A 13,288-nucleotide genomic window follows, 5' to 3' on the forward strand; every position below is an offset into this window, starting at 1 on the left:
ACATTTCATGGCTGTTATTATACCCATCTATGGGCTTTCCTGAGATAATTTGTCTGGTATAACTTTTCTCTTGTTTCCTTTATTTCAAGAACATCCGTTTCTTTATGACCAAGTTGTGCCCCCTTTGGAAAGGTTTGAATTGTTGCAATAACGTCAGACGGAAGCAAAATTCCTTTTTTGGTGATATCCTGTTAAGAGTTATTTTAAATGGCTCGTCAGACAATTGAAAAGTGTAGCCTATTTTGAGGCCACACAAACTCGAGAGCTGCATCGTGATGAGAGCCCCCGCAGTCTCTACTTGACCGGTGCGGCTCGAGACTATAAATTGGCTCGCAATGGCCATGGGGAGGACATGAACACCTGTATCTGCAAGTAGATTGTAGTTGGGGAAATTTGACTAATCTCGTCAGAGAAGCTTTTCGAAAGCAAGAAGAAAGTCTAATGTTCAGGAGGACCAGGGACGGAGAGCAGAAATGGAGAGCCCCATAAGTGAAGACAGGCAAGTCATATTATCTATGAATTTATGTTGTTTTCATTTGCCTACAAGTTGACAAATTAAAAGGTATGTCTGGTCAATGAACGGCTTAAATTGAATGCACAATCTGGGATATGAATGACATTGACTCTTGAAGAATATAGGCCTATGCCTATTCGTTGTATAACTGTTATGCCCAGAATAACCAATACTCCATGGTGTTATGGTTATTTGAGTCTTGGTAAACAGATTCCAGAATGTGTTTTTCATTTAACAAAATATAGTAAATGATGCATTTAAATACAGTATGGTAATTGTGGTCTGGATGTTTAAAAAAACATGTATTTTTATTTTTTTACATGATTTCTCTTAGATTTATCTGCCGACCTTTTTACAAGGAAAATTATAAAGACATGGAGTTGGATGATTGGTCACCTCCAGATGCTGATCTTACACAGAAGATGGTGACTCAAATTGAACACTATCTTTCTGATGAAAATCTAGCAAAAGATGCATTCCTTTTAAAACATGTGAAAAGAAACAAGATGGGTTATGTGAACATAAAGCTGCTGACATCTTTTAAAAAGGTGAGTTACTTTTCTTTTCCCAAATTTTCCAACTACTGCAATTATTAAAAACAATATCCGGTTTTAAATATGTTGACTTCAATTTTTTTATAACACATTTTTATATCAAGGCATTGAGATATTAACTTGACATTTACATCCATGTTCTATTAGATGAAGCCTCTGACCAAAGACTGGCGAGTCACAGCCTACGCCCTAAATTACTCCTCCAAACTGGAAGTCAACAAGGAGGGCAACAAGGTCCGTCGCAAAGACCCAGTACCAGAGTCCCTCTTGGTTCAGGTGCCCAGCAGACTTCTGTTAATGTGGAACATCTCTGCTGAGCTGACCTCTAGTGGCAATGGTGGTGATGAAGACATCCCTGCACCCCAGAGGAGTACTATGGAAACTGCCATCACTCTCCTGGAGCCCTTTGGAAGCATCTGCACAGTGAGGGTGTTCCGGCCGCGGAAGGAGCTCCCACCAGAAGTCCAGAGGTTCGCCTACAGGTACCCTGAGTTGTGCTCCCAGGAAAGTGTTCTGGTAGAGTATGAGGACTTGGAAGGCGCCGGCAGAGCCTACCACCAGCTGTCCCAGTCCGAGGACTTTGTGAGAGTCGTCCAGATCGGGATGACATCGAAAAAGAAAGCAGGGCATAAGTTGGGAGGCTGCGTTGAAGACAGAGGTGCCGGTAAAGGTGTATCAATCGGCAACCGCTGCTTGGAGCAGCTCCAGTTCCGAGGGGAAGACTCTTCGGCGTGGAGTTCGTCCGGCGAATCCGAGATGGCCTCTCCGATGCACATGCCTCGGTTCTCCTCGGGCCAGGTATGCAGGAGCCCCTGGGACAGTCCTCGCTCTAGCCCCTACCACAGCCCCAGGGTCCTCCGGGCACCTCTGCCCACCCCTCCGCGGGTCTCCCCGCTCCTGGCCTCCGAGATGTGGAGGAGCCCCGACACCAGCCCGGATCTCAGTCGACGCAACTACGAGAACCCGGCCGATAGCAGCAGCCTCTGGTTCCAGAGGCGTAAACTGGCTGCGGTGCAAACCTCCTCCCTGGATGACAGCAGCAGCAGTAAGCAGGGTCGTCTGGGCATTAAGAGGGTCCTAATGGGGGATTCCCTGCCTCCCGGGGTCATCCGGTTCCCCTACGGGCCAGATGGGACAAGAGGATTTCCCAGCTCCTTTGTAGGAAGAACACTTCAGTACACCCTCAAGACATGACCTCAGACCAATGCTGTTCATGTTGTTTGTTATATGTTTTAGGAAGTAATCTATAGATTGATCATTTTATAGTCTCGTATAGACCTGTGTGCAGGAAAAACTGTAACAACCATCTTGAAGGTGAATTCTAGAAATTACATTTAGGGACGGTATCCCGAAAATGCATAGTTCTGGACTAAGATGCACTTACAATGGAGTATCTCCATTGAACATGCTATAAGGACTAGGACTTCTGTTATGGTGTTAAATCATGTGGCTAACATCTCAACATCTACCCACACAGTGACTATATCTTAACTTCCTATCTATCCTCATTCTATGACTCAGCTGCAGTTATTATATTCTTAAAAGGCCCAGTGCAGACAAAAACGTGATGTTCTTGTGTTTTATATATAATTCGACACTATGAGGTTGGAATAATAATGTGGTAATGGCCTGTTAGTGTAAGAGCTGTTTGAAAAAGCCACCTGAAAGTTCTGCCTGTTTTGGTGGGAATTTTGGTGACATCACCAGGCAGTATATTAGTTAATAGACCAATAAGAGTTCCAAACCTCTCTGCCAATAACAGCTAGTTTTCCCCTCCCCACTCAGACCACTCCCAGACAGCCTTAGCAAAATTCTTGCTCGAGAAATTGCTCTTTGCTTAGAAGCTTTGTTCCTTTTTGACAATTTTTAATTGAAAACAATCACAGTAAGGTAATTGTTACCCAGAAAAGATTTGATATTGAGATCAAAATAGCTGCTGTTTTGACTGAGTGCAGGTCAACATTGCACCGTGCTCTAGTGGAAAAAAGCTATTTGTATAGCCCAGTTATAATACAGCCTGAAAATAAACTTCAGTATGTCGATCTGAATGAGAAACTGCCAATATGAATGTCACCATGACAACATGGGAAACTGTCTGAGCCTACTAGTACTGTGTCGAGAGTCCCTGCACCACAGCAAAGGGCATCTATTCTGATTCAAAAAGCTGACAAAGGGGTTTGACAATGACGGAAATGATGCCTCATGAGAACTCTTTTGTTGCCAATTTCAGCGTGTCAATTAAAATGTATGACTAAGTCTTTTGAATGGCTGAGGAGCGTTTACATGATTACTGTGAACCCCCCCCCCAATCATCATAAAATCACATTAGTATGAAAAGTAGGGAACCAAAAAAAGCATAATTTCCCAATCCATATCTGTTACTGGCCAATCAATGACCAACACAGGGCAAGATAACACACATCAGCCTGAATCGTGTACACTACCCATTCAGATGTGAAGCAATAAAACAAATCAAAATACAATTGATTACATCATACTGTATTAAAGCAAAGGTTGGACAATGAATGAGTTTAATAATATTTTCAATAAGGAATGTGTTAAAACACAGAACATAGATTTTTCCTACATGTCTTGTCCAGAGACGGGGGAGGGGGGGGGGGGCAACAATGGGTTAAGAAACTGGAACAATTTAGTGCTTTATCTCACAACGCAACATAATCCGAACCCATCTCAACATAAACAAATGAAAAACAGACCATGGGTCCTCTGAAGATGCATGCATTTTTCACAACGCCCAAAATCACTGGCTTGTGATCAATTTTTTCCCCCCAGGTCGAACAAACAAATTTTATTTAAAGAAAAATCTCAAAATGGATTTGATCTTACTTCTAAGGATTGGTCTTAGTGCAGTTCCCCTGTACATGAGGAACACTCAGATCCTGTTCAATCCAACTAGCTCACAAACTCCATATAAACATATACAGTAGATAGCGAGTAACTGACTTTTGCCATTCCTTTGGAGCGGTGCCATATTTCAATGTCATATTTTTACTTTACATTTTAAATTGTGGACAAACAGAGCATTAGTAAAAAAGCCAAACTAAATCTTATGCTTTCCAGGACGCAAATATATATGAGGGGTTGGTATCCATTTATGGAGAAAAACATTTTCTGTTGTTGAAATGATCAGCCAGGTGGTATCTGTGGTTAGTAACTAGCTGCTCTGTAAGCACGTTACTAATGTTAACAAATCCCGATGCAAGCTTTGGTCTTCAACTGATTGATAAAGAAGACAACTTCATTTGTTAGACAAACATGAGGATGAAGGTCTAGTATTACATAGCGCTGTCGTGGACAGTAATTTACAGTGCATTCACCATTTTGTATCTGAGCAGCGTCCACCTGTCACAGTGGATGCCACAGCCTCATGGGACGTCCTCATTGGGACGTGCACAAGTTCAGACACTGGGCAGCCATTTTGGATCAAAAGACCTCCAGGTCGGCAGCGTTGTAGACTACGGGTGTGTCCTCAGTGCCCATGGCAGGTTCTGGTTCCGGTTCCTGTTGGCCCTCCTCTTCGGCAACCACCTCTAGGGACTCCAAGGCCTCGTTGGTGTCGCTTGCGAACGTTTCCCTGGAGACGTCGTCGTGTTCCTGCAGGTTCAGTGTGTTGATAGCCTGCTTCATCTTCTTGGCAACCACGTGTCGCCTTCGCTTCTGCGCTGACTTCTTGCCCTTGTACTCCTTCTGGGTTTCGTCGTAAAATATTTCCTATTTAAAAATATGTTTACAGAAATTTGATTATTAAAAATGTAGTGTGTGTGCATATGGGGAGTACAGAAAAAAAGATAGGCCTACAACGGATTCAGTGGACGGGATTAGAGAAGTGCATGAAAAGCCACTTGATTTTACAGTCTCAAGTGTCATACCTTAAGGTGCTCACTAGAGATACTGGGAGTGTTCTTCAGCAAGTTGAGATACACCCCTCCAGGAGTCCGTCGCCTGCTGCCATCCTACAGTGAGGTGAACATATCAAATAATTTCACACAGACTTAACAAATGGTTACAGAACAATCTAGCATAAGAGTGAATTAAAATATGTTTTAGAAAGGCATGCAGTTACACAAGTGATGATTCATTGCGATGAGAATTGGGACATTATGGATATCATATAACAGGAGTTGTCAATTAACTCAGCTGTATCTATCTCATATAAACTGAAACAAGAACAGATGCATACCATAATGTACACACCACCAGTTTCCTCAAGTGTGGCGGTCTCTCCAAGCAGTTCTATTGCTTTCTTCTTCCCAATGACTCTCACAATTCGCTCAATCAATTCCTTTTTGGGCTCTTGTAGCCTTGAGGGGAGAAAATGGATCCGCAAGTTAGTATGAGGTTATTGTACGACTGTGTGATATTGTTGACACTGTGGAAAGAAGAAAATAATGACATTTTATTTAGCCCGCATGGCAAGCCAAACATTTCATATGGCCAAATATGAAATAGCCAAAACATTCCAACTAACCAGCTCACCTGTGGGCTATCTCTTCAATCACCCTGTCGTCTGGGTCTTCCTCTGTGATCTGATACCGACCCTCGATGTCCATCTCAGCCCTGGGGCCCAGCCTCTCTTTGGCCGAACGCTTCCTCTTAAAATGGCCGCCTCCATTCTCTTCGGCGGCCGGCCCGCCACGCTTCATGTACTCGTCCAGCTGAGTGTCCAACATGGCTACCTCGCCTGGCTCCTGTTCCTCCCTCTCCTTCTCCATGAGCTTGCGGGCCAGGACGTAGTTGTAGGTTTCCACCTGTCTGCTGGCCATGCTAATGGCACCATCCACACCAAGGAAATCCAGCTCAGCTTCCACTGCCTGCTGGGTCTGCTCCTGAACCACAGAGCCCCAGATGTTGTTGACTTTGCGGCCGCCTGGGTTAGCCTGGGGGGCTCCGAAGTGGGGAGTGGGGACCGGGGCAGGTTGGGGAGCGTTGGAGCACTTCTGCCGCTTCCGCCTCCACACCGCTGCGTCCTCATCCGAGTCTGGTTCGCTATCGCTGGAGTCCACGGTTCTCATGGTGCTACGGTAGCTTGTGGCTGATGTGGCTGTCTGTGGAAGGGCCCTACTCTGGAAAGACTGGCCACTGAAAGCAGGAGCTGCAGCAGGCATCTAGGTGGTAAGAGAAGACTGTCAGATCATTTTCATATTTAATTATACAAGCTCATTTAAAAACCTTTTAAACATTAAGTCTGGTACGCCTGACTGAGCGGTTCTGGACTGGTTCCCACCTACATGCGTGTGTGTACAGGGCGCTCTGTGAATGGCGCAAAATAAATTGTTGTGCACTCCGTGAATGCTCTGGTGGTCCCGCTTCACATGCCATTCTCCTCTCTCATCTGACACTTCACTTGCATAAGGAGTGTCTCACATTTTCTGGCCTATCCAGACAAAGGATCTATTTCCTTCGCCTGTGAAACTCGCAGCTCCGCTTACAATACTGGATATGAAACAGGAGACCCTAGAGATTGCAGCAAAATCGGTTTAATCTCACTGTGATATTCTCAGATGGATTTTGAGCTCTCAACATGAAAAATACCAAATAATTTTGTAGATTTTAAACGAGACTACTTTCTCTTCGTCACAGAGGGATGAATCCGTGCTTAAAGCTGATGGTGTAATGAGTCAGCAGGCATTTGAATGACGTCTCTGCTTCGCTCAGAGGACGCTGGGCAGAAAATGCTCTGTTGTAAGTTATGAGAAATAGTGCTAAATTTGTATTTTACGGTGAAAGTGAAATATTATAGTAAGTCCTTTCTAAATAGATGTCTAAACTATATTTAGAAAGCATTTCAAGCCCTATTCCCCTCACTTTGTGGAATAGGAAAACAATGTATCATTTGTACTGTGTACTGGAGTCCTGAAAAGTGATTACCTCAGCAATTTATAGCTATTCATACCAGAAAGGTGAGATTTTAATATTTCTGGCAGTATAACTAGGTATTGTTTATGGCCCTCATGATAATAAATAATTACTTTTGGTTATTTACATTTTTACATAAAATTGTACAGGTTTTAATACCAAAGTAGTAGGCTCCTCTCATTACCGGTAGGTAACAGTTAATCTACCGTGGACAGATTCATGTGAAGTGACACTTTTGCAATAATTGTACTTCTAGATAACCGAGATTTGTCATTTGTTTAGTCATTGCCTAGTTAAATAAAAAATAAAAAGTCATTAGATGACATGGAGCAGCATAAATTAGCTTGAGTGTCCACACCATAGCAACGCAAGCTAGCTAGTTAGCAAAATGTAGCACACGCTTTCGATGCACTGGGACCACTGAGACTTGCAAAAAATATATAGCAATCTTTGTGGACAACGTGCTCCTCTAGTAAACTGTAACTAAAGACTGTTCTTCAATTTGTGCTGTAGCTACGTTGCAAAGCTAGCGTCGCGAACGTAGCTAGCTAGTTTTAGCTAACGTTTGCTTCCATTCCCACGTTTGCAAAATCAAACAATCCATATTGTTAATGTTTAAGAACGTCTAATTTAATTATTTTCTTACTTGGGGTTTAACGTCAACTGTGGTTCCCATTTCTGAATCAGAGTTTGATCCAGAAATCTCTCCATCCTCCAAATCATCCATTGTATCTCTGTTAACACCCGCCATTTCTCCAGTCTCACTCGGAAGTAAATGAAAGTACCCACACACACGTCACAACTTTTTTCCTCTTGATAAAATATATTAAAATGTTTAGTTTGTGATTCAAACGCAAGACATGAACAATACCCGTGTAAATATAGATTGTAGGTATTTATATTTATTTAACTACAGTTTGCTGGTATGTTGTTATACAAATGTACACTGCGAACTACTTGGCAGAGAACGGTTTCGATCTGTCCACCTCTGGGTTTTGGGCCCAGCACGCTTCCGCTGCGCCACTCTGCTTTAAATGAACATCAGGTCAAATTTGATTTGTCAGATGCGCCGAGTACAACAGGCGTAGACCTTACAGCGAAATGTTTACTTACAAGCCCTTAACCAACAATGCAGTTTTAAGAAAATACACACACAAAATAAGATAAGAATTACAAATGATTAAAGAGCAGCAGTAAATAACAATAGTGGGGCTATATACCAGGGTACCGGTACAGAGGCAGCGTGCGGGGACACTGTGTTGAGATAATTGAGGTAATATGTACATGTAGGTAGAGTTATTAAAGTGACTATGCATAGATAATAACTGAGAGTAGCAGCAGCGTTGCAATGAGGGGGCAATGCAAATAGTCTGGCTAGCCATTTGATTAGCTGTTCAGGAGTCTTATGGCTTGGGGGTAGAAGCTATTTAGGAGCCTCTTGGACCTAGACTTGACGCTCCGGTACCGCTTGCCATGCGGGAGCAGAGAGAACAGTCTATGACTAGGGTTGCTGGAGTCTTTGACAATTTTTACGGCCTTCCTCTGACACCGCCTGGTATAGAGGTCCTGGATGGCAGGAAGCTTGGCCCCAGTGATGTACTGGGCCGTACGCACTATCCTCTGTAGTGCCTTGCGGTCCGAGGCCGAGCAGTTGCCATACCAGGCAGTGATGCAACCCATCAGGATGCTCTCGATGGTGCAGCTGTTAAACCTTTTGAGGATCTGAGGACCCATGCCAAATATTTTCAGTCTCCTGTGGGGGAATAGGTTTTGTCGTGCCCTCTTCACGACTGTCTTGGTGTGCTTGGACAATGTTTGTTTGTTGGTGATGTGGACGCCAAGGAACTTTAAGCTCTCAACCTGCTCCACTACAGCCCTGTCGATGAGAATGGGGGCGTGCTTGGTCCTCCTTCTCCTGTAGTTCACAATCATCTCCTTTGTCTTGATCACGTTGAGGGAGAGGTTGTTGTCCTTGCACCATACGGTCAGGTCTCTGACCTGCTCCCTATAGGCTGTCTCATTGTTGTCGTTGATCAGGCCTACCACTGTTGTGTCATCAGCAAACTTTATGATGGTGTTGGAGTCGTGCCTGGCCGTGCAGTCATGAGTGAACAAGGAGTACAGGAAGGGACTGAGCACACACCCCTGAGGGGCCCCCGTGTTGAGGATCAGCGTGGCGGATGTGTTGTTACCTACCCTTACACCCTGGGGGCGGCCCATCAGGAAGTCCAGGATCCAGTTGCAGAGGGAGGTGTTTAGTCCCAGGGTCTTTAGCTTAGTGATGAGCTTTGAGGGCACTATGGTGTTGAACGCTGAGCTGTAGTCAATGAATAGCATTCTCATATAGGTGTTCCTTTTTTCCAGGTGTGAAAGGTCAGTGTGGAGTGCATCATCTGTGGATCTGTTGGTGCGGTATGCAAATTGGAGTGGGTCTAGGGTTGGGTCCAGGGTGTCTGGGGTGATGGTGTTGATGTGGGCCATGACCCGCCTTTCAAAGCATTTCATGGCTACAGACGTGAGTGCTACGGGTCGGTAGTCATTTAGGCAGGTTACCTTAGTGTTCTTGGGCAAGGGGACTATGGTGGTCTGCTTGAAACATGTTGGTATTACAGACTCAGACAGGGGGAGGTTGAAAATGTCAGTGAAGACACTTGCCTGTTGGTCAGCGCATGCTCGGGAGTACACGTCCTGGTAATCTGTCTGACCCTGCTGCCTTGTGAATGTTGACCTGTTTAAAGGTTTTACTCAGATCGGCTGCGGAGAGCGTGATCACACAGTCGTCCGGAACAGCTGATGCTCTCATGCATGTTTCAGTGTTACTTGCCTCGAAGCGAGCATGGAAGTTATTTAGCTCGTCTGGTAGGCTCGTGTCACTGGGCAGCTCTTGGCTGTGCTTCCCTTTGTAGTCTGTAATAGTTTGCAGGCCCTGCAACATCCGATGAGCATTGGAGCCGGTGTAGTACGATTCGATTTTAGTCCTGTATTGATGCTTTGCCTGTTTGATGGTTCGTCGGAGGGCATAGCGGGATTTCTTATCGAGTCTAACATTGTATCAATTTACAGTCCCACTGTAACAAAGTGCTTATATCCTTCAGTAAACTTTTTAGAAGGTATCCCCTTTCTCTAATCACCATCACTATTATTATTATTATTATTATTATATATTTTTACTGTTATTGTTGATGTCATTATCGCACTTCGATAGTGGCTTTGTCATTCATGCTAATAAAGCTTAACTGAATCTGAATCTCCCATCACAGTGCATCAATACAGTTATGATGTTTACAATAAATAAAACTGAACTGTTTAGTTTACATTTAATTAAGTTTTCTACTGTCATCATTAGCTACTTTGTCACTAACTTCAGAGAAACAGATTTGAATGTACTCAGATGAGATTGTTTCAGTAAATTAAATTCCAATTCAAGAATTCATGGTGCACACATTTTCGCAGTACTAGATAAAAATAGCCACAAAAAAGAACCGGTAATTAAAAAATGTAATAAAAAAAAAATAATGAATAGAGCTAAGCACAGGCAAAATACTAGAGGAAAACCTAGTTCAGTCTGCTTTCCAACAGACACTGGGAGACAAATTCACCTTTCAGCAAGAAAATAATCTAAAACTGGAGGCCAGATCTACACTGGAGTTGTTTACCAGGATGGCATTGAATAATCCTGAGTTGATAATAATCAGTTACAGTTTTGATCTAAACCGTCTTGAAAATCTATGGAAAGACTTGAAAAGGGCTTTCTAGCAATGATCAACTACCAACTTGACAGCGCTTGAAGATTTAATAAAACAATAATGCGCAAATATTGTTCAATCGAGGTGTGCAAAGCTCTTAGAGATTTACCCAGAAAGATTCACAGCTGTAATCGCTGCCAAAGGTGATTCAAAAATGTATATACTCAGGGGTATGAAATTGAATACTTATGTAAATTGAATATTTCTGTATTTCTAAAAACATGTTTTCACTTTATCATTACGGGGTATTGTGTAGATTGGCCAGAACAACATCAATTTAATCCATTTTGAATTCAGGCTGTAACACAACAAAAATGTGGAATAAGTCAAGGGGTATAAATACTTTCTGAAGCCACTGTATAGCATACCGTGCAATACAATCTTTAAAAAATGTGCCCTGCAATAAGATAACCTGTTTGATTTCTAAACCAGATGAGTTCTCAAATAGCAGCTGCCCAATACCATGGTGGACCTGCATGATGTTGGATGTATTGGACTATAAGGTATGGAGAATGATAAAGAGCCTGTAGGATTATAGAAAAAGCAGTTGGGAAATGAATGTTTGAGTTTCAAAAACTAAATGTTCAGTGAATGTGAGTATATTTAGTTTAAATGATTAACTTCAAATGTGTCCTGGCTAAATTCCCAATCTGGCCCTCAAACCATCATGGTCACCTAATAATCCCCAGTTTACAATTGGCTCATTCATCCCCCTCCTCTCCCCTGTAACTATTCCCCAGGTCGTTGCTGCAAATGAGAACGTGTTCTCAGGCAACTTACCTGGTAAAATAACGGTAAAATAAAATAAATAAATAAAAAATCAAATCAGATAGTGTTTCACTATTTATTGAGTACGGAGACAAATAGCAAATGTGTCTCAGGCAGTATTTGAAGTATCTAAATATAGTGTAACCTACAAGTCAATGTATATCAAGTGCCATGGAGGGTACAATCTTACAATGTTGCAGTCCAGAAGTGAGATATTTACCATCTATATGCCAAAAGCCTGGGCCTCTGATAGAGACTGTAGAAGTGGTCATCAACGCATGCTTCAGTATTCCCCCTTCTCTCTAGGAGCATTGGTGTGCCCAGGCACCATAGGCGTGTCAAAAGGATCCCACTCTGGTAACCAATGTAGCTGACCGATGTAAAGAGAGACAAGTGCCTTAGCAAAACGCAATCTAAAGCTTGCGTGGTCCAAAGATGAGAACTACCATCTTTGGCAAAAGCCTGGGCTCCTGACAGGGACAATAGAATTCTCCCCACTGCGTGTTACAACAGTAAAATAATATGTTTGTCACCTCGTCAAACTGATTCTATATTTAATTTAGTCTTTGAGATGCTCAAACAAGCATGTGTGTATCTGTAGTTGGTGTTCTTCAAATGTAAAATGCACTAGACTGTGCAAGACAGAATCCACAAAGAAAAGAGAACAGGCAAATGCATATGTGGTCCCAATGTCTAAATAGTGACGGCAGGGCTAGTTCAAATTGAAGTAGGATAATTATCCTCACAGCTTAGTGAATCAGCCCATGCCTGGTGAACAGCACTTGGTTGATCTCAGGGAGCAGGACAAAGGAGAGCTGAATAGATCATATGAGACAAAAGTGAGAGACAAGAATGAATAAAATAAATCATCACAGAAAAGGAATGTAGTTTGTGAGCTAGAAATGAACATCCTGAGTCTGAGGCAGGGTGCTCTGCAATCATCCTACTCCAACTATTTACAGGGATAATATGGCATTTCTAGTTTGTCAGTAGGAATGAAATGAGTGGGTCCTGCATTGATGACTGTATTAGATTTACACTACTTGTCCTATCAATTGTTGTTGTGTTAAATTATTACTTGGAATAAACTGATAGCTAAAATGCTCCTTGTCCTGGTATGGTGAGATAACTTGATCCCGCGTTGGAATATGGTGATACGAGCTATTATTTAAAAGACCGCTACCGTAAACCACGCCCCTGTGCACTGGGACATGTGAAGAAAAGTATCTTATTTTACAATTGGTCCACCGTGGTTCTGTGTAGCCTCGTTATGCTAAATATATTTGAGATGAGTCCTGAAAATACAAGTGCTATTGTTGGACAGCTGATAGACATGGTAAAGGCCAGATTGTACACCTCAATATTTAAAATATCTAGCAGTTTGTCACTGTATCCAGTCTTAGTATCTACCTTTGAACGGTTTCATTCAGACGCTCCACCAACCCATTCGTTTGAGGGTGATATGGCGGGCAAATGCTCATTTGGATGCAAGTGTGGCACACAATGTCGTGTTTATCTGTGCATTTTCAGAGGAGAAAGTGCAATTATAAAAGTTATAACATAATTATAACAGTAATCCACATAATTGCATCACCATATATCTTGTGCTTTCCCCAAATAATACTATTTCCATAATCATATCTTAAACTACATGCGGTAATCAAGTGAAATTCTGAAACCTACATCACTAGCGATTTCGCACTCCTGATCTGTAAGCATCCGCATTGGAGCAACGAATTTATAAAACCAGGTGACAATACACCCTGACACCTCTTCTGCAGACTTCCTCTTCACAGAGAATGCCTCACTACACCTGGTGAAGTAATCCA

At 42.7% G+C, this 13,288-nt stretch overlaps 2 protein-coding genes across 3 annotated transcripts; one reads left to right on the plus strand and one right to left on the minus strand.

The window, feature by feature from the left end:
- Window positions 1-257: 257 nt before the first annotated feature.
- On the plus strand, window positions 258-3,551 carry LOC129818980 (la-related protein 6-like). Of its 2 annotated transcripts, XM_055875399.1 has the most exons (3): window positions 258-499; window positions 849-1,062; window positions 1,216-3,551. In XM_055875399.1, the coding sequence occupies exons 1-3, from the start codon at window positions 474-476 to the stop codon at window positions 2,260-2,262; spliced, it is 1,287 nt and encodes a 428-aa protein (XP_055731374.1). In that variant the 5' UTR covers window positions 258-473; the 3' UTR covers window positions 2,263-3,551. The 2 variants fall into 2 exon arrangements, with proteins under 2 accessions (XP_055731374.1, XP_055731375.1); XM_055875400.1 differs by lacking the exon at window positions 258-499 and having other exon boundaries at window positions 835-1,062.
- Window positions 3,552-3,570: 19 nt separating this feature from the next.
- phax (phosphorylated adaptor for RNA export) lies at window positions 3,571-7,725 on the minus strand. Its single transcript, XM_055875401.1, has 5 exons — window positions 7,592-7,725; window positions 5,566-6,194; window positions 5,270-5,390; window positions 4,959-5,042; window positions 3,571-4,800 (listed from the first exon to the last, which is right to left on the minus strand). Exons 1-5 carry the CDS (start codon window positions 7,694-7,696, stop codon window positions 4,513-4,515), a joined length of 1,227 nt encoding a protein of 408 aa, XP_055731376.1. The 5' UTR covers window positions 7,697-7,725; the 3' UTR covers window positions 3,571-4,512.
- Window positions 7,726-13,288: the final 5,563 nt, after the last annotated feature.

Source organism: Salvelinus fontinalis, chromosome 21 (assembly GCF_029448725.1).
Source record: "Salvelinus fontinalis isolate EN_2023a chromosome 21, ASM2944872v1, whole genome shotgun sequence".
In the NCBI taxonomy this organism is placed as follows: domain Eukaryota; kingdom Metazoa; phylum Chordata; class Actinopteri; order Salmoniformes; family Salmonidae; genus Salvelinus; species Salvelinus fontinalis.